The 19912-nt window shown below is 54.4% G+C and overlaps 11 protein-coding genes across 11 annotated transcripts; 6 read left to right on the top strand and 5 right to left on the bottom strand.

The window, feature by feature from the left end:
- Positions 1–156: 156 nt before the first annotated feature.
- BO72DRAFT_531823 (uncharacterized protein) lies at positions 157–1488 on the top strand (the record flags this gene model as incomplete). The annotated part of the gene is made up of 4 exons (XM_040950400.1): positions 157–187; positions 297–644; positions 735–812; positions 959–1488. The coding sequence occupies 4 exons, from the start codon at positions 157–159 to the stop codon at positions 1447–1449; spliced, it is 948 nt and encodes a 315-aa protein (XP_040796531.1). The 3' UTR covers positions 1450–1488.
- Positions 1489–1655: 167 nt separating this feature from the next.
- Positions 1656–3311, bottom strand: BO72DRAFT_271846 (SDR family oxidoreductase). The gene has a single exon (XM_040940206.1). It carries the CDS (start codon positions 3276–3278, stop codon positions 2079–2081), a length of 1200 nt encoding a protein of 399 aa, XP_040796530.1. The 5' UTR covers positions 3279–3311; the 3' UTR covers positions 1656–2078.
- A 748-nt stretch (positions 3312–4059) lies between these two features.
- On the top strand, positions 4060–4913 carry BO72DRAFT_452600 (uncharacterized protein; the record flags this gene model as incomplete). Its single annotated transcript, XM_040945763.1, has 1 exon — positions 4060–4913. A coding segment is annotated over exon 1 (509 nt), but the record flags the coding sequence as incomplete, so codon positions are not given.
- A 494-nt stretch (positions 4914–5407) lies between these two features.
- BO72DRAFT_389351 (2-oxo-4-hydroxy-4-carboxy-5-ureidoimidazoline decarboxylase) lies at positions 5408–6079 on the top strand (the record flags this gene model as incomplete). Its single annotated transcript, XM_040941761.1, has 3 exons — positions 5408–5811; positions 5882–5981; positions 6035–6079. 3 exons carry the CDS (start codon positions 5408–5410, stop codon positions 6077–6079), a joined length of 549 nt encoding a protein of 182 aa, XP_040796528.1.
- Positions 5923–7771, bottom strand: BO72DRAFT_452597 (D-mandelate dehydrogenase-like dehydrogenase). Its single transcript, XM_040945762.1, has 8 exons — positions 7596–7771; positions 7432–7530; positions 7251–7365; positions 7082–7198; positions 6942–7024; positions 6598–6879; positions 6030–6547; positions 5923–5976 (listed from the first exon to the last, which is right to left on the bottom strand). The coding sequence occupies exons 1-7, from the start codon at positions 7674–7676 to the stop codon at positions 6329–6331; spliced, it is 996 nt and encodes a 331-aa protein (XP_040796527.1). The 5' UTR covers positions 7677–7771; the 3' UTR covers positions 5923–5976; positions 6030–6328.
- A 614-nt stretch (positions 7772–8385) lies between these two features.
- Positions 8386–10200, top strand: BO72DRAFT_480918 (NAD(P)-dependent alcohol dehydrogenase). The gene is made up of 2 exons (XM_040947660.1): positions 8386–8511; positions 8600–10200. The coding sequence occupies exons 1-2, from the start codon at positions 8452–8454 to the stop codon at positions 9743–9745; spliced, it is 1206 nt and encodes a 401-aa protein (XP_040796526.1). The 5' UTR covers positions 8386–8451; the 3' UTR covers positions 9746–10200.
- On the bottom strand, positions 10201–11625 carry BO72DRAFT_452595 (uncharacterized protein). Its single transcript, XM_040945761.1, has 3 exons — positions 11400–11625; positions 11168–11341; positions 10201–11079 (listed from the first exon to the last, which is right to left on the bottom strand). Exons 2-3 carry the CDS (start codon positions 11174–11176, stop codon positions 10681–10683), a joined length of 408 nt encoding a protein of 135 aa, XP_040796525.1. The 5' UTR covers positions 11177–11341; positions 11400–11625; the 3' UTR covers positions 10201–10680.
- A 123-nt stretch (positions 11626–11748) lies between these two features.
- Positions 11749–13881, top strand: BO72DRAFT_439494 (FMN-dependent alpha-hydroxy acid dehydrogenase). The gene is made up of 5 exons (XM_040943416.1): positions 11749–12134; positions 12225–12283; positions 12350–13586; positions 13639–13712; positions 13770–13881. The coding sequence occupies exons 1-5, from the start codon at positions 12107–12109 to the stop codon at positions 13854–13856; spliced, it is 1485 nt and encodes a 494-aa protein (XP_040796524.1). The 5' UTR covers positions 11749–12106; the 3' UTR covers positions 13857–13881.
- A 1007-nt stretch (positions 13882–14888) lies between these two features.
- Positions 14889–16787, top strand: BO72DRAFT_531815 (uncharacterized protein; the record flags this gene model as incomplete). Its single annotated transcript, XM_040950399.1, has 3 exons — positions 14889–15479; positions 15577–15783; positions 15852–16787. The coding sequence occupies 3 exons, from the start codon at positions 14889–14891 to the stop codon at positions 16785–16787; spliced, it is 1734 nt and encodes a 577-aa protein (XP_040796523.1).
- A 101-nt stretch (positions 16788–16888) lies between these two features.
- BO72DRAFT_452593 (uncharacterized protein) lies at positions 16889–18443 on the bottom strand. Its single transcript, XM_040945760.1, has one exon. The coding sequence runs from the start codon at positions 18216–18218 to the stop codon at positions 17106–17108; it is 1113 nt and encodes a 370-aa protein (XP_040796522.1). The 5' UTR covers positions 18219–18443; the 3' UTR covers positions 16889–17105.
- Positions 18444–18910: 467 nt separating this feature from the next.
- On the bottom strand, positions 18911–19507 carry BO72DRAFT_500898 (uncharacterized protein; the record flags this gene model as incomplete). Its single annotated transcript, XM_040948931.1, has 3 exons — positions 18911–19162; positions 19223–19352; positions 19392–19507. The coding sequence occupies 3 exons, from the start codon at positions 19505–19507 to the stop codon at positions 18911–18913; spliced, it is 498 nt and encodes a 165-aa protein (XP_040796521.1).
- Between the last annotated feature and the right edge of the window lie 405 nt (positions 19508–19912).

Here is a 19912-nt window from a genome sequence, read left to right as displayed (position 1 = left end):
GACTCGAGCCGTACTTATCCTTCATAGTTGCCCGCAGTGACTACTAATACCTCTCGCAAAGCATTCACTGTGAACACCACTATCTGCATCTTTTACTTCCTATAGAGAAATTATACTTCGTGCAGAGATCCTATACTAAAGATATTATACTCAAGCATGACCCAGGCAACCTGCAAGACGAAGCAAAGTGCAGAAACCCCGCCCACGAAGGTAAGCCCACGCCGCGCACTGCTCTACGCACAGAAACTCAACGATCCCTCGATAACTCCCTACCATCATTCCTAATCATCACCCAGAAACGACGAGCCTCTCCACGGCAAGAATACACAATCCCCCCACTGGAAGTACCCCCGCGAGCATCCCCTTCGTGACCCGCCCCTGGTGCGCCATCAACGGCGGCAAAGGCACCCCCCTCCCTCGACAACCCCGAAAAGAAAACCAGAGTCTGCTGTGGACCGTTCCATTCGGCTACCGCCCCGAGGATGGGGCCTTTACCGTGACCGATGAGCTGCTCCAGACGCATCTGACAAGACTGTACGCCCAGATCCAGCGGTTCCGGGAACGGTACTCGTGCAGCCCGGCGGAGATCACGCAGTTAGCGCCCATGAAGAAGAAAGCGATTCTCCAGCATCTGGGATCCTTCTGTCGGTGTAGGGACTGGCCCTCCATCAACAAGATGCTCAGCGCTAGGTCATAAGAGCGGTTTCTGCACAACTTGCTGGAGACAGTGCTAGTGAAGCAGTGCTTTAAGAAGATCATTTCGAATCCGTTCTTCTATGTGACGCCGTCGGTGGCGGTCGGTGACGCTGGCGGTTCGTCCTGGTCGTTTGGCGCGGAGCTTAGGGGGGGGGTTGTATGAAATGCTTTTGAGGGGTGAGTGCGTACAGTTTTTTGTTTCGAGGTCCAGGAAGACATATATTGAGGACTTAGGCTGACGGACGGTTGGTGATGGTGGCAGTGGATCGAGCCAAGGCACACGAATGGCGGCAGACGCTGACGCACCTCCTGCAGGCGGATTATCATGGAGGATCGGACGATTGGCGGGTGGCGTTCGCGGCTGGCGAGAGCTTAGAGGCGGCCTGTCGGAGCTTTGCCCTGAGCATGCTGGAGGAGTGTGAGGCGTTCCGCGTGCTTCTGCGAGACCTCGAGGATAGCGAAGGCAGCGATGAGCGGTGTTGTGATTTGGCGGAGATCTTTCGACTTGCGGCGGAGCTGTCGGTGGGGTTTGCGGCAAGTAAGGACGGGTTCGTGTTCCATCTGGATGTTGAGCGTGTTCCGCATACAGTGGCGCTGATGCGTGAGAGGGTCCTGACCAAAAGTGGGGCTTGGAGGGGAGTTGACGCCTTCGAAGGCCGGCATCCGGTTCTCGTTCGGCATCCGCTCATCGAACGTTCAGTCTTAGTTGGGGAAGCTCAGGTGAGCGACCGGGGGAGGTGTAGAGAGGAATAGCAGAAGGCGAACGAACACAGCTTTGATTCAGAGGAGGAACTCGATCGAAGACTTGATTGGCATATGCCGATGTTCGGCGTGGGTGACTCGTACCTCACCCCAGTCTATCATGGCGATTACCTTTTCGTGAAAGAATAGTGGTTGGACGAGCTTTTTATATGATTAGCCTACAGATTACATCCTGCTCAGCTAGAGCTCCGTGCAGCCTTCTTCAGCGATGTCTTCGATTACCGTCAAGTGGCTTGTGTGTATAGTAGTCTATGAAATGTAATCCATCTCGAGTCATAGTACAAACAGTGGATCTCGTGTCGTAAGACAGCTGTTCGGTTTTCTCGTCAGAGAAAAGGACTATAGGATCTAGTGCCTTCGCGAAACCCCGAAAGCCAACAGGTTCTATTAGTTGGAATGGAGCCAAGCCTGCAACTCGAGTCCCATCCACAATGTCGGAGTGGTCTCATTCAATTGCCCTATCGGATGATGGTACATGCTTTTTGAAGCATTGTCCCTATATCGATTGTGTGGCAACAGATTTCATTGTCGAAGACGAACTGTCGAAGCTGGGGTTGCGCCAGAGGCGCAGTTTGGTGTGACCTCGAGTAAAAGGAGATGTCAAGTTCTGTGACTCCTCATCACCTCATATCCATATCCTCATTCTCCTGTCCATTACCACTGCTATCCCCGCCTCGGGCACCTGCATCCTTCCCTCCCGACGTCGCCGCCCCGGGCTGTGCTTGTTGCTGCTGCTCACCGGCCGCAGCCGAAGCCAAAGGGAAACTCAAATACTTCCAATCCTCGATCTCCTCGATGATACACTTGAGCCGATCCCGGATACTCTCCACCGCATACGTCCCCAAGATCAGCCTCAAGGGCGGGTACGAGCAATGCCCGAGCTGCCAGACCAGATGCGCCGCCTTGACCGCACTCGCCGGCTGCTTGTCGCCCAGCCACATGAGCATCCTCTTGGCATGCGCCGCCGGCGAGGTGGAGACATTATACGGCTCGCTGGGCGGCTTGACCAGGAAATGCCCATACAGCGGCAGCGGGGACGCCAGATTATGCTCATTGGTACCCATCCCACCGCTGCCACCAAACAAACCCCGATGCATATGATCCGAAACCAAGTCCCCGGTGTCATCCCGGCGCATATGGCCCGGCTCGACCAGCGTGGTCTTGATATTGAAATGGTCCACCTCGTACAGCATGCTCTCCATCAGCCCCTCGACGGCGTACTTGGAGGCGCAGTAGGGCCCCAGGCCGGGGACGCCCAGCGCGCCCGAGGTCGAGCTGAAGATGAGGTAGCGGCCGGCCCGCCGCTCGCGGAAGTGCGGCAGCGAGAGCTGGATGATGTTCAGGGTGCCGGTGAAGTTGGTCTCGAACTGGTCCCGGATGTCGTACTCGTCCTGGTCCTCGCAGGCGCCGATCACCCCGTACCCGGCGCAGTTGGCGATGATGTCGATGCGGCCGAAGCGCGCGATCGTCCGCTGGATCACCTGCTTCACCGTCTCGCGGGCGCGCACGTCGCACAGCAGGCCCAGGCAGTTCTCGTGCTCGGCCTCGAGGTCGCGCATCGCCTCGGGGCTGTTCTCGAAGGTGCGGCCCACGGCGGCGACCAGATCATCGCGGCTCAGGGCCGTCTTCACGAGGGAGCGGCCCATGTGGCCCGTCGCGCCGAAGATGAGCCATACGAGCGGTCGCGGCGGGTTCTGCGGACCGGGCGGGTCGGTGGTCGAGGGGAGTTGGAGCTTCGGCTCGCGGGTTCCTGGGGTGGTGACGGCGGAGGGGGAGATGGGGTTGGTGGAGGATTTCGGAGGGGAGGCGTAGAGATCCATGGAGGATGCAACACGAGGTCGTCGCTCTCCTCGTGGAGACAAGAACAGAAGCTCCTTCCTTCTGCTGCATTTTCCCCGGACGCATTCCCCGCAGCTGGTCCGGATGGTCACGTGACAACACTCTTATCGATCACTGATAAAGAAGGTCCCTCGCGGGTCTGGTTCAGCTGACAGTAACATACTGCTTATACATTACAACATAGCAGGAGGTTTGACAAACTTTGAGGAGCATTTTCTACATCCCACTTAACTATGAAACGATGTAACAGGGTGATACGCAAGTAGGTATTATAGTATTCTATGAAAAGTGGGATGATAAATAGGACAAACAGCTGTTATATGCCATAGAAACATTAGTATCATCAGAAGCAGTTATGGAGGCCAGACTGCATTCGAGTATTTTTTGAATAAGGTCCTAATCCACTAAGGGGGAATAATGCTTCGCAGTACTCATGAGTCAAGATCGCTACGATACCTTTCTGGCACGCACTTATTCAGCCTTCTGTGGCCCTCTTTCATACATAATAATAAGCACATGTGTGGAATATAGACTCCAGTAGGTTCTACGTAGAATCTGTGACTGAGAGTCAAGTGAGACTACGTCACGGCCCGCGGCCCGCACGGCCTTTGGGCCACCACGGGCCATGGCCCTTACCCTGTGCCAGCGCATGCATGCCTAACTAGCTTGGCCGGTATCTCGTATATAAAGGAGCGCTTCTCTGTCTACTCAGGCATTTTTTTTCTAAACTGACATCAAGTTCTGGAAAGGCTGTGGTCTCTCGTTTGAGTACCGAGGTTTGTACCTGTGTATAAGGAAGTGGATACTGAGACTAGCACGACGCTACGAGGTTCGGAACGGGCATCAATACTGTACATACACCAACAGTACATCGCGCAATATGACATTAGTTTCTCGAACAACTCTGATTCCAGGGCTAAAGACAGCTAAAGGGAACAATGGTCCGCGGAAGGTGCAGAAGGCTCGCAGCAGGAAGCAATTGCGAGCCCTGGGTAAGGGAACCCGGGAGAAGCTGAACGCGAAGGTGAACGCGAAGCTGAATGCGAAGGTGAACGCGAAGCTGAACGCAAAGCTGAATGCAAAGCTGAATGCGAAGCTGAATGCGAAGCTGAATGCGAAGCTGAATGCGAAGCTGAACGCGAAGCTGAACGCGAAGCTGAACGCGAAGCTGAACGCGAAGCTGAACACGAAGGGCAAGCGAGAGGGGGAGAAAGAGGCAGAGAGAGAGGAGATGAGAGAGAAGATGACTACCGAATCAGTCAATGAGGAAGAAGACGAGGGTCGGTATAGACGGGCTGATAGTCAGGAAAGTGATGTGCACGACGAGTCTCATTGCGGTGAATGTACCAACCCCGCGAGGCCCTTCAGGTATGATACGGGAGTTGATAACTGACTGTATGAGGGTTTATTTGGGATTTGAAGGTATCGAGTCAATGGGCTTGATACTCCGTTGTCAGTGATGCTCACTTTGCACTGAGTGGTGAGCGAGGGGTTCTTTGAACGCGTTCAATTGTTGTTCGACGCGTCGGGGGAAGTGTCTGTTGATCGCGAAGCGCACTTTATCAGCTGAGGTGTCACAAATCATGGGTTCTAAATCATGGTTGCTGACCTTGTTGATGGTGGTTTGAGTTGATTTGAAATCGTGATATTTCTGTTTGACGTTTTTTTTTTTATGCTTTGACTTATCGGGATCCTTACGTGTTTTTGGTTTGCATGCTTTTGATTTGTATACAGATTGGCAATATGAATAGGACTCGCTTCGTATTTGTCCACGGGCCACATATCCCAGGCTATTACTCCGAGAGACACTTATATCATATACAATGTAGAGGACTTCAGCTCTAACGAGTGGCCTAGCGAGTACAAGCTGAAGACAGAGCGCCCAACTCTTACCGAGGACAGTACATAAGAGCATCAATCACTATCGCCGCGCTCTCGGCTAGACCCGCTCGGAGACGGCCGACGTGGGGACCACCACCGCGCGGCCGCACGAGTATATCATCATCTTATTTGGATCGGAACGCCTTCTTCTATTTATCTGTATCAGAAATCAACTCAATCCCCTCTACACCCACCTTACCCCAACCGTTTCCATCCACACCCACCCACCATGTCCAGCTCCCTCCCCCCACTCGCAACCCTGACGTCAGAGCCCCAAAACCGCCAATTCCAAGTGCTGGACACCCTCTTCGAGCCATCGCCCGAACTGCACACCCTCATGGCGCCCGTCCTCGCACACCAGACCTTCGACAGCTACGCGAGACTAATCGACGCCGTCGGCGGCCGCATGTCGGCCCTGTCCGCGGCCGACTCCTCCAAGGACCGCGAGATCCTGCACGGGATCCTGGGCTCACATCCCCGGCTGGGACAGCCCAAGGCCGGCCCGACGGAGCATCTGAGCGAGCTCAGCAGGAAGGAGCAAGCGCAGCTGAACACGGGGGCGGAGGAGCAGGCGGAGCGACTGCGGGCCTTGAATGCCGAGTACGAGAAGAAGTTTCCGGGGTTGCGGTTTGTGTACGTTTATTTTTTTGTTCTGATGGGGTTGGGTTTTCTGGGACTGAGGGGGGCTAATTGATGGCTTTAGAACATTTGTCAATGGGAGGGATAGGGGTGTGATTATGGAGGAGATGCGGAAGAGGATTGATAGAGGGGATGCCGAGGTGGAGGTTGAGGAGACTATTCAGGTATGTTGGCGGGGATAATCTTGTGGTGGAGGGATGCTAATTGCATGCTTTAGGCGATGTGTGATATTGCGAAAGATCGGGCGCGGAAGTTGGAGTAGGGTGGCTTATATTTTTGATTGTCATTGAAATGCATCAGTATCGGGCCACCGGTCATTTCTCAATTCGAGATACGCCTATTACTTTTGCACTAGGATAGTGCGACGACGTGACCAATAATGTATTGTGTCGTTCAACGACTTACAACAGCAATGGGGATGACAAGCTCTCTTTATATCTATATATACGCTGGTTCCCAGGTCCCACCAAAAATGTGGCCAATCTAGTCCGTCATTCTAGACTGCGGCATCTTATTTTCCGAACGCCTCCTTCTGCTCCGGCACCAAGGTGATCATCTCACCCTTCTCAACCGCCGACCGCAGGTTGTTCAACACCAAAAGCTCCATCTCCCGCTGCGTCTCGTACGTCATGGTACCGATGTGCGGCAGCAGCATCACCTTAGGGTTGCTGACCAAGCCCGGCTCAATCTCAGGCTCGTTCTCGTAGACATCCAGACCGGCAGACAGAACCTGTGATCATCAACATGCAATCCAACATCCTTTTCGAGGTGGTATCTTACCTTGCCGGATTCGAGCGCAGCAACCAAGGCCTTCTCGTCAATCAACGCTCCACGGGCCGTGTTCACGATCACAATCCCGTCCTTCATCTTCTGGAACTCCTTCTCCCCGATAATGTGACGGGTCGACGCATTGAGCGCCAGGTTCAGACTCAAAACATCGGAGGTGGCCAGCAACTCATCGAAGGAGACATACGTCGCGTCTCCCTCGAGCTCTGGAGACAGCCGTGACCGGTTGTGGTATTGGATCTTCATGCCAAAGGCTCTTGCACGGTGGGCCATTTCCTATCCTCCCAGGTCAGCAAACCCAACTCGTCTCGTCTTCCCGGTAATGGACAGCAACTCACGCGACCGATGCCTCCCATGCCCAGAATCCCCAGAACCTTACCCTGGGGGTCACGGCCAAGCCCCGTTTGTCCTAGGAATTTACCTACTCGAATTAATATCTGCATCAACCCTCACACCCCCCGAGTGCAGAATGACCTACCCTCGCGCAGCGAAGAAATGGGAATATAAGCCTGGCGCAGCGCGCCGATCATCAAGAAGATCCCCACATCCGCTGTGGCGTTGTTGACCGCGACGGGGGTGCTGGAGACGGCGATTCCTGAGCCCCGGTCTTTAGCAATTGATGCCTACCAGCAAGCATGGGAAAATACCTTTCTCTGTGCATCCCTTGACATCGATGTTATCGTAGCCTGCCCCGTTGTGGCAGATGTATTTGAGGGACTTGGGAAGGACGGAGAGCAGCTCTGCGTTGAAGGGGCCGGTGAACTACCCAAGCATTAAATGTTGGTATGTCTCATGGAAAGATCAGGGGGGGGGGGGCAAAGATCGTACCTTTGTGGAGGTATTCGAGCGGTAGATCGCGACCACGTCGTCGTATTGGCCCTCCTTGCAGTTGCGGATGAAGTCGTCGCGGGCGCCCTCCGGGAATTCCTAGATCGAACGCTTTAGCTCCGTTGTCGCCTCGGTGGTTGCATGCGCTCGCTTGTTCTCCTCACCTTGAGGGTAAGAATGGAGGACAAATCTTCCCATTCCTTGCGGGAATGGGTGATTGCACCGATCAACAATGCGGCGGGCATGATGTCAGAGTTGGAGGGGTGAAAGAGGGGTGTGCGCGGGGTAATTCAATCTTGGTGGGAGAAATTGCGAGATGCGATTGAGGATGAAGAGAAGAGAAGAAGGAAGGAAGGAGAGGAGGACAAATGCAAGATTAGAAAGTTAACTTAACTACTACTGAACTTAAGAGCCACATGTGATTATTCATTATCTATCTCGCAATGACCCCATCGCAGCTTTGCCTATTTCCTTCCTATTCAATCAAGTTCCAGCGACTGGCTGTTTTGATTGTGTCTTGCTCCAGCGATCGCGTGGGGGTTGTGTTGCGTATTACCTGCGGGTTACAGTACTGGGACAGAACTGTATTATACTGGGGTCAAAGGCAGTCCTTTGTCCGACAATCCGACAAGATACTTCAAATGGCTTTCCCACTTGAAGCGCTGAGTGAATATAGCTGTAGCTAGGATTTGATGTGCTTGTCTAGCTATCTTTTATCTGTTCCATCTGTTCATGCTAGACTGTCGCGTATTTTGCCAGTGTGTCAAGAAGATACTGATACTGTACTGTACTATACTATACATCCTCTATGCGCGGATAATACGTCGGCTATTGAAGTAACGGGATCAAAACCCGACGCGGAGAAAAGTCCGGGCTGACCCCACGCCGGGTACCGCTTCAGTCCCAATCCCCTCATCTCTCCACCTGAGTCAAATTAAAGCATGACTGCTCCTCCCCTCCTCCCATTCCAGTCTAGAGACACTCTCACGTTCCTCAAACAAGTCCCTGACTGAGCTCACCATGGCTACCCCTACAACCACCACAGCGCTCGTCCTCCACGGCGCCAAAGACCTTCGTCTAGTAAGTGCTACCAACTATATCCAACCCCGCATTTCCCATCAAAACAACACCCATCACCCAGTTGAACCGCAGCTGACCACCACCGCAGGAATCCCGACCCCTCTCTCCGCCCCAAGGCAACGAAGTCCAAGTCGCCGTGCGCGCCACCGGCCTCTGCGGCTCCGACCTCCACTACTACACCCACGGGCGCAATGGCGACTTCGTCGTGCGGGCGCCCATGTGCCTGGGCCACGAGTCCTCGGGCGTGGTGACGGCGATCGGGCCCGAGGTGACCAGCCACCAGGTCGGCGACCGCGTCGCGATGGAGGTCGGCCTGCCGTGCCGCCAATGCGCGCTCTGCCGCCAGGGCCGCTACAACATCTGCCTCAACATGCAGTTCCGCAGCAGCGCCAAGGTCTTCCCGCACCTGGACGGCACGCTGATGGAGCTGACCAACCACCCGGCGGACATGTGCCACAAGCTGCCGGAGAGCGTTTCCTACGCCGGGGGCGCGCTGGTCGAGCCCCTGGCCGTGTGCCTGCACGCGATCCGGCGGTCGCGGCCCCCGACGCGGGACGAGGTCGCGCTCGCGCAGTCGGTCGGCGAGAAGACCCCGGCGCTGATCTTCGGCGCGGGGGCCATCGGCCTCCTGCTGGCCGCCGCGCTGGCCGTCTCCGAGAACTTCTCCTCCATCCTGGTCGCCGATATCGATGCCTCGCGGCTGGCCATCGCCGAGTCGCTCGGCCTGGGGCTCAAGACCGCCCTGATCCCCAAGGCCGATCCCGCCAGCTCGCCGCCGCCGCCCCCCAAGGACGCGCCGCACGCCGAGCAGACGACGTATGCCCTACAGAACGCGCAGCGGGTGGCCGCGGCGCTGAAGGAGGCGGGCGGTGCGACGTCGGGATTCGCCCGCGTGTATGACTGCACGGGCGTGCCGGCCTGCGTGCAGGCCGGCATCTATGCTGCGGCTTCCGGTGCGGTGCTGGTGCAGATCGGGATGGGGAACCCCATCCAGACCCTGCCGGTGGGCGCGGCCGCCCTGCGCGAGGTCGATATCATCGGGGTCTTCCGGTATGACGGCTATGCGTACCCCGCTGCTATCGCGCTGATGGCTAGCGGGAAGTTTGACACTGTGGAGCAGCAGGTTGTGACGCACCGGGTCAAGCTTGCGGATGGGGATCGGGCCTTCTCGCTGGCGGGTAAGGGTGTCGATGAAGAGGGTAAGCCTGTCGTTAAGGTCGTTATCGAGAGCTGAGCGGGCATGTTTCTTTCCTGTTTGATTTGTTGTATGTTCTATTATGATTATACCCGGGAGATGGTGGGGCATGAAAAATTTATGATGCGGCGAGCGATTATGGTGTTACGATGCATGGTGGTGTAGATGTTTGCATGGAGATAGAGATTATCATAGCTGTCAATCAGTTTGAGCTTACCCAGGTGAAGATAGAATGAACCAGAATGATTTGATATTTTCGACCGACTCAAGATGTCGTGGATTCGTATTACTGCCCAAATGCCTAAATCGCTAAGGCTGAATACCATCAAAGCACAACGAAGTGGAGAAGAAAAGGCAAGTGACACGGTCGTGACCGTGTTGAGGCCTTGTTTATTGCCTGAGGCGGGAATGACAGGCAGCAGATCGTCAAGTCTATACGCGGCTGGGTTTCCATAAGGAGATCTGGGTTCAAATCCTGTTCCCGGCAGTCTCGCCCCCCCCCCCCCCCCCTATTCGAGGGATTTGTGTCATTGACGTGCTATGGGAAGGAGGGATGCGGAATGCGTTGGCGTGACGAATGGACTGCCTCAAATCAGAAGCCCACATAGGCTGTGCACAGTCGTGTGACGTTTCGAGGCTAGCGATCCCCATCGAGGATCTCCCCAGAACGACACGCTTCGAGTAGGTTGTCTCGTGCTCTCTTCACCACATGCCAGTGGTAACAGTGATACCCGATTTCCGTCTTCCACCATCTGATTTGCCAAGCCCTTACGTTCTACCTGTCGCAGCAATTGAGTGGTCATCTTCACGCCCTGGTCACCAGTCCGCAGCGCTGGTCACCCAAGAGCACTCGCGAAGGCCCCTGAGAATGCTCTCGCATCTAGCCCTGGGCATATGCCCTCTACTACTCTCGTACCGCCCTCGTCGATACAGCACTGCCGGAGATCTGCGTCGGCCGACCGAGAGTCCCGCTATTATTTCAACCTCAATGTAAGCCCGATCAGTGTAGCATACGCCCCGATACTCAAGGCCGTGAGGATCAGTACCGCATTCCCGCTGGTCCGAAATTTGTGCCGATTGATCCCATCCTCCCCGAGCTCCGAAAAGAACTGCTTGTTGCCCTGCTGACGGCGGTAGAGGCCGATCATGAGCACGCCGGTGCCGTAAATGGCGAACAACGCGCCCGTGCTGTAGAACTCGCTGGTGAAGATCTTTAGCACGACGAGGGCGAAGGAGAACTGCGAGAGGGCGGTGCGGACGTAGGCGCCTTCGAAGGTGCGCTGGGCGGCGCGGACTTCCACGATCTCGTCGGAGGTGAGTGCCACCGTGCGGGCACGGTGCATTCGCAGGCGGTAGCGATCTGCGGCGCGACGCTGTGAGTAGTCCTTGGAATCAGCATGCGACCAGCAACTTGTCATCGAGGACGAGGATTGAGAGGTTCGGGTTAGTTCTTTGACGCACCTCAAACATTGCGACGCGTCATACAGGTGGTGTCTGATGTGGTTCGTCGATGGAGCAGGGTGAGGCACGGATAAGAGTGAGTTGTGCCAGCAACAGCTTCCCGACGTCAGAGTCGTCTCTTGTTGTTGGCAGACCGACTTTTTCAAGGGAGTTTTGAACGCATTCTCTTTTGAACTGGAAAGAGTGTCAGCTGGTTGACCGCTGAGTTTCTTTTTCTCTTGTTGCCGCTCACGTGGACCTGCAGCAGCTGGAAGTGGCTTAGTTTGGAAGACGCGATATTGCATCAGACCATCTTTAGCAACACGCTGCGAAATTAAACAGTGTTGACAGTGTTGGAGATGTTTGGCGAGTCTCGGGATGCCACACAGTTTTTGCAGAACATAGCTCAAGCGAGTATAGAGATTTTTGACTAGTTACATCGGTAAGTAGCCCTGTTGGAGTTGTGTACTGTGTAAGTCAGAGGAAGGACTGCACTGCAGTAACAAAGTGCAGTGAACCTTGAAGGGAGCGGGAAGCGATGATATCAGCCTTTTGGCCTTTTGGGTTTCTCCACCAATGACGACTCTCCCTTCTCTAATCCTCAACGCCAGAACCCGTCGGCTATCGAGATTACCCAACTCGGTCAGAGAGCCACCGCCTCCCCCATCTTTTGAACCTTAGAACGCTTATCAGCCCGCTGCTATCGGTCTTCAATAAGCCGATCAACCGTACTTCCATCTTCCTGCTCGGCTACTAAAATGGGGGTCTGGACATTGCATTCATCCATCCATTGCTTGGCCTGCAACTGCATGTCGGTCCGACTCTCACTCCTTGGCTACGCTGCCTTTTCTCCTCACTTCTCCTCTTCTTCTGCTTCCTCCTCTCTTTCCTTCTCCGCATTCTGCTCATTTCATTGTCTCTCATTCTCAATCCGATAGCTGAGCTCTGCGATCCGTCAAGATGAGCAAGGTATTCGATGCGGCGGAAGGTATGTTGGATAGCGACTAGCAACTCACCACGATACACTCCATCGTGCTTCACATGAGCAATAGTTCAATGAAGGCTAACGTCCCTTTAGTCGCAAAACACAACACCGCAGAGAGCTGCTGGGTGATCCTCTACGGAAAGGTTTACGATGTATGAGCAGCCTCAATTGTCCTAGTCAAGGCTCATGGTAAAAAAAATTGACTTTATTTGCGAAAGGTCACCAACTTTCTATCTGATCACCCGGGCGGTGCCAAGATCATCCTCAAGCTCGCAGGCAAAGACGCCACTGAAGAATACGACCCAATCCATCCTCCAGGGCTTCTGGAGGAGAACCTCAAGCCCGAAAACTTCCTGGGGACTATCAACGCAGACACCCTACCCAAAGTACAAGCAGAGCCGGCACCAGCAGCCGCAGAGACAGAAGGGCCGCCACCAATGGAATCCCTCCTGAACATGGACGATTTCGAACAAGTCGCCACAAAAAACATCAGCAAAAAGGCCTGGGCCTATTACTATTCCGCCTCAGATGACAAAGTCACCAAACACTTTAACACAGAAGTATACCGGTCAATCCTTCTGCGCCCCCGCGTATTTGTGGACTGCACGAAGTGTGACCTGGATACGAAGCTACTGGGCCGCAACCTGGGGATGCCGATCTATGTCTCCCCCGCCGCCATGGCGCGCTTGGGCCATCCCGCTGGCGAGGCAGGTATCGCGGAAGCGTGTCGCAGCTTTGGTGCGATGCAGATCGTCTCCAACAATGCATCGATGACCCCAGAGCAGATTGTGCAAGACGCCGCCCCGGACCAGGTGTTCGGATGGCAGCTATATGTGCAGGTGGATCGCAAAAAGAGCGAGGCGATGCTGGCGCGCATCAAGAAGCTCAAGGCCTTCAAATTCATCGTTCTCACCCTGGATGCTCCGGTGCCCGGGAAGCGTGAAGACGACGAACGCGGGAATGCTGTCGGGGCGTCGGCACCGGTTGCCAGCGCCGCGATGGCCGCCGACAAGAAGTCCTCGGATGACTCGGCCCAATTAGGCGGCGTGGGCCGACAGCTCTTCGCTGGTACCGATCCTTCGTTGACGTGGAAGGAGACTCTGCCGTGGTTGGCCACGCAGACCGATTTGCCCATCATTCTCAAGGGTCTCCAGACGCACGAGGACGCGTACATTGCCTCCCTTCACACCCCACAAGTTAAGGGTATCATTCTGTCGAACCACGGCGGTCGCGCGCTGGATACCGCGCCTCCGGCGGTGCACACATTATTGGAGATCCGCAAATACTGCCCCGAAGTGTTTGATAAGCTGGAGGTCTGGGTTGACGGCGGTATCCGCCGTGGCACAGATGTTGTCAAGGCTCTCTGTCTGGGTGCAAGAGGAGTTGGAGTTGGCCGGCCGGCACTCTGGGGTCTGGGTGCCGGTGGTGTTGAGGGTGTGAAGCGTACTTTGCAAAGTAAGACTCTTCATAGATGCTTGGCTACATTGGTACTAATCATCGATTCTAGTTCTATCCGACGAGACCAAGACTTGCATGCGCTTGCTCGGTGTCGAAAGGGTCGAGGACCTGGGCCCTCAGCATGTAAGTCCTTCTGCTTTCCCTTTCGACGCATGATTCTAACTCACAATTTCAAAACAGATCAACACCCGCATTGTTGAGCAACAAATCTACGATGGTCCCTCGGGGCTCGACAGTGTACGAAATGTGTTCCGTGCCAAGTTGTAGACATATCATATAATGCAGCATGAACTTTCCACTTCGAATTTGTATAAGCAACTTCGTAATTGCTCAACATGACCCATTTGAGCCATTGATCAGTGTGCAGAGCCGTCCAGAGTCTAGAAACCAGGTAGGCTAATGATAATCGCCGATCTGTGTGCTTTTGTTCTGTCTATCCTGAAACATTTCAGTAACAAAGCATATTGTGATATTCCCTGTTATGTTGTTCCAGTTTGGCCTATGTGATCAACTGTACTAAACACTGGCATTGTTATATGCACAATGACATACACAGAGGCTTTGTCTATGCGCAAGTTTTGTGGTTGTGCTGGCTGGATTAGCAGAGCCGGCGTGACTCCGCTTCCTTTGTCCACGCGAGGGCAAAGAGACCTTCCTTCCTTTTGCACCAACCTCCGACTCCTACCCATCGGACAACAACTCTCCGTCTTCCAAGTGGGATCTCACGTTCTTGCATTGCTTTAGAGGTCAAATCATCATCAACTCGGCAATCTCTCAACCTCCCGGTTAAATGTCCCTGGAGACACCGCCTGTCTTGCTGCAGAGTCCGAGTATTGCTTCAGGATGCTGTTCCCCAACACCTCTCGACTCTGAAAGTTATATCATCGTCTAAACTCTCAGGCGACCTAGCAACAGACTACGCTCCACTCCTTTCAAAAGTCTACAGGTGCAAGAAACAATAACAATGTCTTCGAAGAGCCAACTCTGGCCAGCGTCGTTGCAGACGCTCGTTTGCCATTGTCGTACAAGTAGGCTTTGTTTTTCTTTGTTTGAACTCACAATGTGAGTCACCGTTCAGCCCAAGATTCTTTGTCTCTTTTTCTTCCGCCTTCCACAAGGCCATTATCCTGATCACCTTTTCATAGCGGGAAGTCTCAACTCATTTAAGGTGATCAGTCCCCAGATAGCAGACATATTCCTCATAATTTCTGCATTGACAGAGAAACCCCGGCAGTTACTACCGCCCTGACAAAGGCGATATCAAGCACTACTGCCAAACTCCCACAAACGACAACACCCATGTCGGAAGCGAAGAAAAGATCCTCGAGCCAAGCAGGGCTCAGCGATGAGGACTACGAGAACAGCGACTTCACTGTCCACAACGACAGCGACAGTCACTCAGACCCGGACAGCGAGGACCAAAATGATGAAGTGGAGACTCGGCTGATCACCGCCCTGCGCGTGGTCAGCGGCAACCGCCAGAAGACGGCCTCCTCGACGCCGCCGTCGGAAGTCGATGATGCAGGCATCACCGACAGACGACCGGGCCGGGAGGCGGACCGTGACTCCGCGGGTGAGGCGGATGATGAGAGAGAGTCCTCGCCATCATCACAAAATGGCGACGAGAGCGACGATGACAAGGGGAGTCGGCGCCCGGTGGAGCCGGATGACGAGTACGAGGAGCACCAAGATGGTGAAGATGAAGGCGAGCATCCCATGAACAGAAACTCAGCCTATGCGGTGGAAGGTAGCGGAAAAGACTACGTCCCAAAAAGAAAGATCAAAAGACGCAAGAAGTATGAAGCAGAGGCCGATCATTCTGAGGCGATCCGCCAGAAGTACATCGAGATGCGGAAAACCCGCACCCCGATCGCTTGTGACCGTTGCAAGGTGGGTTCACTCCGTTGGTGTTATTTCTTTCACTCCACTATAAGATAGAGTGATTAAGTAGGGTTGGCTGACCGTTTTTTTCTTTTCGTGGGAGCAGAACCTGAGGAAAGAGTGCACAATCGATGAGGAAGGCTGCATCCAATGTCAGACCATCAAGATGCCGTGTATGCACACTGACCCAATCACCTTGATAACCGAGCGACGGGGGGCATCCAAGAAAAAGGATAGAACGATCCACGACCTGAAGGCTTATATCCTGAAGCTGCAAAGACAGGTCGCGGTTCAGCTGCACCCATATGGCCCCGTAAGTGTCTTATTCCTCACTCGATCAAGGAACCAAAGTCTAACATCAACATATATCCGCCGCTAAAGCCCGTGGGTCAATATCACTTTCCACAGCATAGGCCGAACGCTTCTCCCAACCCGCGTTCTCTCAGTCCACAGGGCAATTCGGCACGATGGGGTCATGCCAGTAGCGGCAGCAGCGCAGAGAAGGGCTTGGCGTATGCCAACAGCAACGGTTTTGCTTCCTCGAACAATCACAATAACATAGCCCCGTCCAGGAAACCTGGAAAGCGAAACGGGGATCACCCCCCAGTCACCAAGCCTCGTCCACATGACAGTGGTAGCTCGGGCAGCTCTGGGGGTAAATCCGGGTACCTGGCCGAGCTGGACAAGAACATGGGTCCCGGTGGACGGGCCAAAATCAACAGCAACATGGAGAAATTTCTCGAGCGCGACCCGGAGTACCAGAAGAAGGCTTACTTCCATTCGAGCTCTCCTCGACCGCGCCAGATGTCTGGTCCCGGCTACGGTTCTCTCTACCAGGATTACCACGAGTTCACCAACAACGCACACTATCCTCCGCCACCCCCCCGGCCGATGAGCACCAGTGCACACCGCATGTATGACCCTCCCTATATGGGTGACCCACGATATGGCCACCCTCAGCCGGGCTATGTCGATCATGCCCCCCGATATCCTACGCCGCCGCCGCCGCCGCACTTCCGCCCGTACCCTGAACGCGCCAACCCAGAGTATGAGCACATGGACCCTTGTCATCACTACGATGGTGGCCTGCGTTCGACTCCGGAGGCGGACAAGGATCCCTATTACGGCTTACCCGACGCCGGGCCGAGCGATTTCGGTGACGATGAATTGATACAGGCCTATAGGACTTTCTATCCGGAGGGTGAGTCGACTTCCGCGGGAGCGGCCGAGCAAGCCCGGGCAAGCCGAACTCGGCCCAAGTTCATACCTCGGGGGATGCCGCCGGGGAATCCGCCTCCCAGGCCAAGAAAGAAGTAAACAGAAGTTGATTAAGGCTTATGATGTTATCTAGATGTTTAGCTCTCGGATCTGGTACGCTGCGCTAGGGTTTCATCGTGTTTTTGGATTTATATACACTGAGCAGATACAATATCTTATTGATGCGTTAATGATTACTGCGTTTAATGTACCTGTACTTTTCCACCTCAAAGCTGCTAGACTACAATTGCATCGGGGACGAATCCCAGGCACCAGAAACTGCTGTAAAGTCGGGAAGATATGGTGTTGTATATTTAACATACGAAGGTATATGCAATCCAGCGAATTCACCCATCAGTGGCCACGCAATCACCAGAATCACGCCGAGCCAAAGACAGACTTGCTCAGCTCATCCATGACCTTCAACCATGTGTTCACCCAAGTGGTAAACTTGTCCCCCTTCTCCTCACCCGTCGTTCCCTGCTGCCAAGGCAACTTGACCAGCTCCAAAGCCGCGACAGCCCTGTCCTTAGTCTGCCCCAGAAACCGGCCTGACTTGTCCGGGTTCGCCTCGTACAACGCCCCCGCAACCTCATCCACGAGCTCCGGAATCAACCGAAGATTCTCCGTCAACGCCTCTAACTTGCCCACCTCCGCCACCGCATCCGCCGTCTTCTTGAGCCGGTGCGTCACGATCGCCGGATACACCTGCGCGATGGGTTTCAACACGCGCAGCGTCGACTTTTTCTGCGCATGCAACGCCTTCGACTCTTCCTCATCCTCATCCTCCCCCTTTTGATCTTCGGCATCATCAGCATCATCATCACCGTCATCATCACTCAACAACTCGTCGAAAAACTCATCCCCCTCCTCGTCGGGATCCCACTCCTCGATCTCCCCCACAGCATCCCGCACCAGATCCCGCCACTGCTCCACCCGCCGCACCACGAACCCCACCACCCCCTTGGCCGCCAGATCCACCAGCGCGTCGCACGACTCCCACGCCCGCGCCGCCGCCAGCGTCACGGCGTCTTTGGCGGGTTGCGCCAGCTCCTCCCCCTTCTTTTTTGAGGTATCACTCCTGCTCGCGATCCTCTGCACCTCCTTGAGTAACACGGATAGCTCCGTCAGCGCGAGTCGGGTGAGCGCGTGCGCCTCGGTCTGGAAGGCTTGCGTGTGGTCCGTGGCGGTGATGAGGAGGGCGGCGGTCACGAGCGAGGGGAGGACGGATTCGTTGAGCGCGGTTAGGATTGGGATGGCGGCCGTCGGGGTGAATGGGGCCGTGATGGAGACGAGCGAGAGTTTGGTGATTTGGGATTTTAGGGTCAGGGAGGAGGCGGAGAGGAGGGGGAGGGCGTCTTTGGTGGTGATTGTTTCGGTGGTTGAGGTGGTTGGGGAGGTGGAGGATGCGTTGGAGGTCGTGAGGGCGGTTTGGAATTGGTCGAGGAGGGTTAGGGTGGTTGTTAGGGTGAGGTGGAGTTTTTGCGCCATTGTTGTGGGTGTTGTTGGTGTTGTGCTGTTGCGGAGCTTGCTACTGTGGGTTTTGGGCGGTTGGTTGGAGGGTAGGGAGGGCGGTGGATGGGGGGTTTTAGTAGGAGATGGATTTGGTGTAGGATTCTCCGCGTCCTCGGCTCGGTGAGATATTGTAGAGAGTGGGAGGGAAACACGAGGAATTTGTAGCGATGGTTCAGGTTCCAAAGCTGTCTGGGCTAATCGTATATGAGGCTGAAGGCGTGGAGGGGAAAGTTTTGCGGTGGTGGGGTGAAAGTCCGCGGAGGGATCACGTGAGAATATTTCCCGCCCATTGACACCTGAGGCAGGATCTTTGGAAGTATTGTCGCCTGGAAGCGAGCGAGCGGCCCCGGTGGTTGTTACGACTACAGGTACATTATGTATAACTTTGCCTTTTCTACTGGACCTGTGTGTCTCCTGGCAATGGAATTTGACTGCATGGAACGTGTAGCACAACCTAGCAGTAGCAATTATTCAAATCTTTCGTTGTTTGCTGCATCGAATCAATTGAGCCAATTCTCAACTTCTACTACGGAGACATCCACACCCTGTGGCAGCGCATGTACTAAGCTCAGCCTGCCTGAAAAGCAAGATATCACCTCCGCACCAGCATGCCAATCTCTTACTGAAATCTTGGCAATTCATACAGCCGACCGAATAACCAATCATGTCTAGTCGTCAATACTTCCATCTAGTCTCTCGATCTTTCCATTCTGCAACACACAGCCCACGTCCCGAATGAGATAGGATCTCTGATACCCGTCCTTTTTCTCCTGGGCAACTCGCGCCCTGTGGTGCTCCCCCAAGTAGTAGCACCAGTTGTTCCCCGTATGATTCGACTGCGCCTCGAGGGCCTTTTCCACCTGAGAGGTCAGCCCCCCATACTGCAGGTATTCCCCACCGTGCTGCTGGTAGGCATATTTCTACGACGATTTCACAAATCTGATCAGTTTTGGGATGGACTCGCGGCCGTTGCCGGTCACCCGATAGGTATGGCCTCCTTTGACCTCCGCCCCAAGCGTCTCGGCGGCGTGTTGCTGGTCGTAATTCCATGCCTGGTCCCAGGTCTTTTTCACGTCGGCGTCGTAGTAGCACCCTTGCTCAAGGCAGACACTGTCAAGTATCCGAGGCGGTGCCTACAGCCCCATGTACCGGTAGGCAGCAGCACGAGAGGAGGAGTCCTTATATATCTTGAAGTGTTGACCATGAGCCTTTATCACATAGTAAGTGTTCGACAATTTATGAGTTGAGAGAGTGCGTGTTTCCATATTTGTGGATGAATAGGTGAATCTAATTAATCTCTCAAGAGGTTCGACAAGCAACGATGACAAGTCTCAGTCTTTCGGGAGAACAAGCCCAGCGTCGCAGTCAATATTATGCGATTTATCTAGCATATTTGCGAGATATGGCTGGTGGCGATCGCTAGGCTGTTGAGCATGATAGGATCACCGCCTCTTAGGGCCGAGGGGACAGAACCAAGGAACAAAAATAATGTGTTATTGAGCTTTCGGTTGGAGCATGATTTACTACTATATGGAATAACTTCAATATTCACTCGATGGGTACACTCATAGACTGATCGAGCTTGGAGCGCTTGACTAGACTGAAATCTCGGCAACCCGTTTTCGGTCTGACGAAGAGATGTTGATAAGAAAAAGGTTAACGCTGCGACA

Source organism: Aspergillus fijiensis (genome assembly GCF_003184825.1).
Source record: "Aspergillus fijiensis CBS 313.89 unplaced genomic scaffold BO72scaffold_74, whole genome shotgun sequence".
Taxonomy (NCBI): domain Eukaryota; kingdom Fungi; phylum Ascomycota; class Eurotiomycetes; order Eurotiales; family Aspergillaceae; genus Aspergillus; species Aspergillus fijiensis.
The sequence above is the reverse complement of the archived record's forward strand: the minus strand, read 5'-3'. Positions and strand labels throughout refer to the sequence as shown.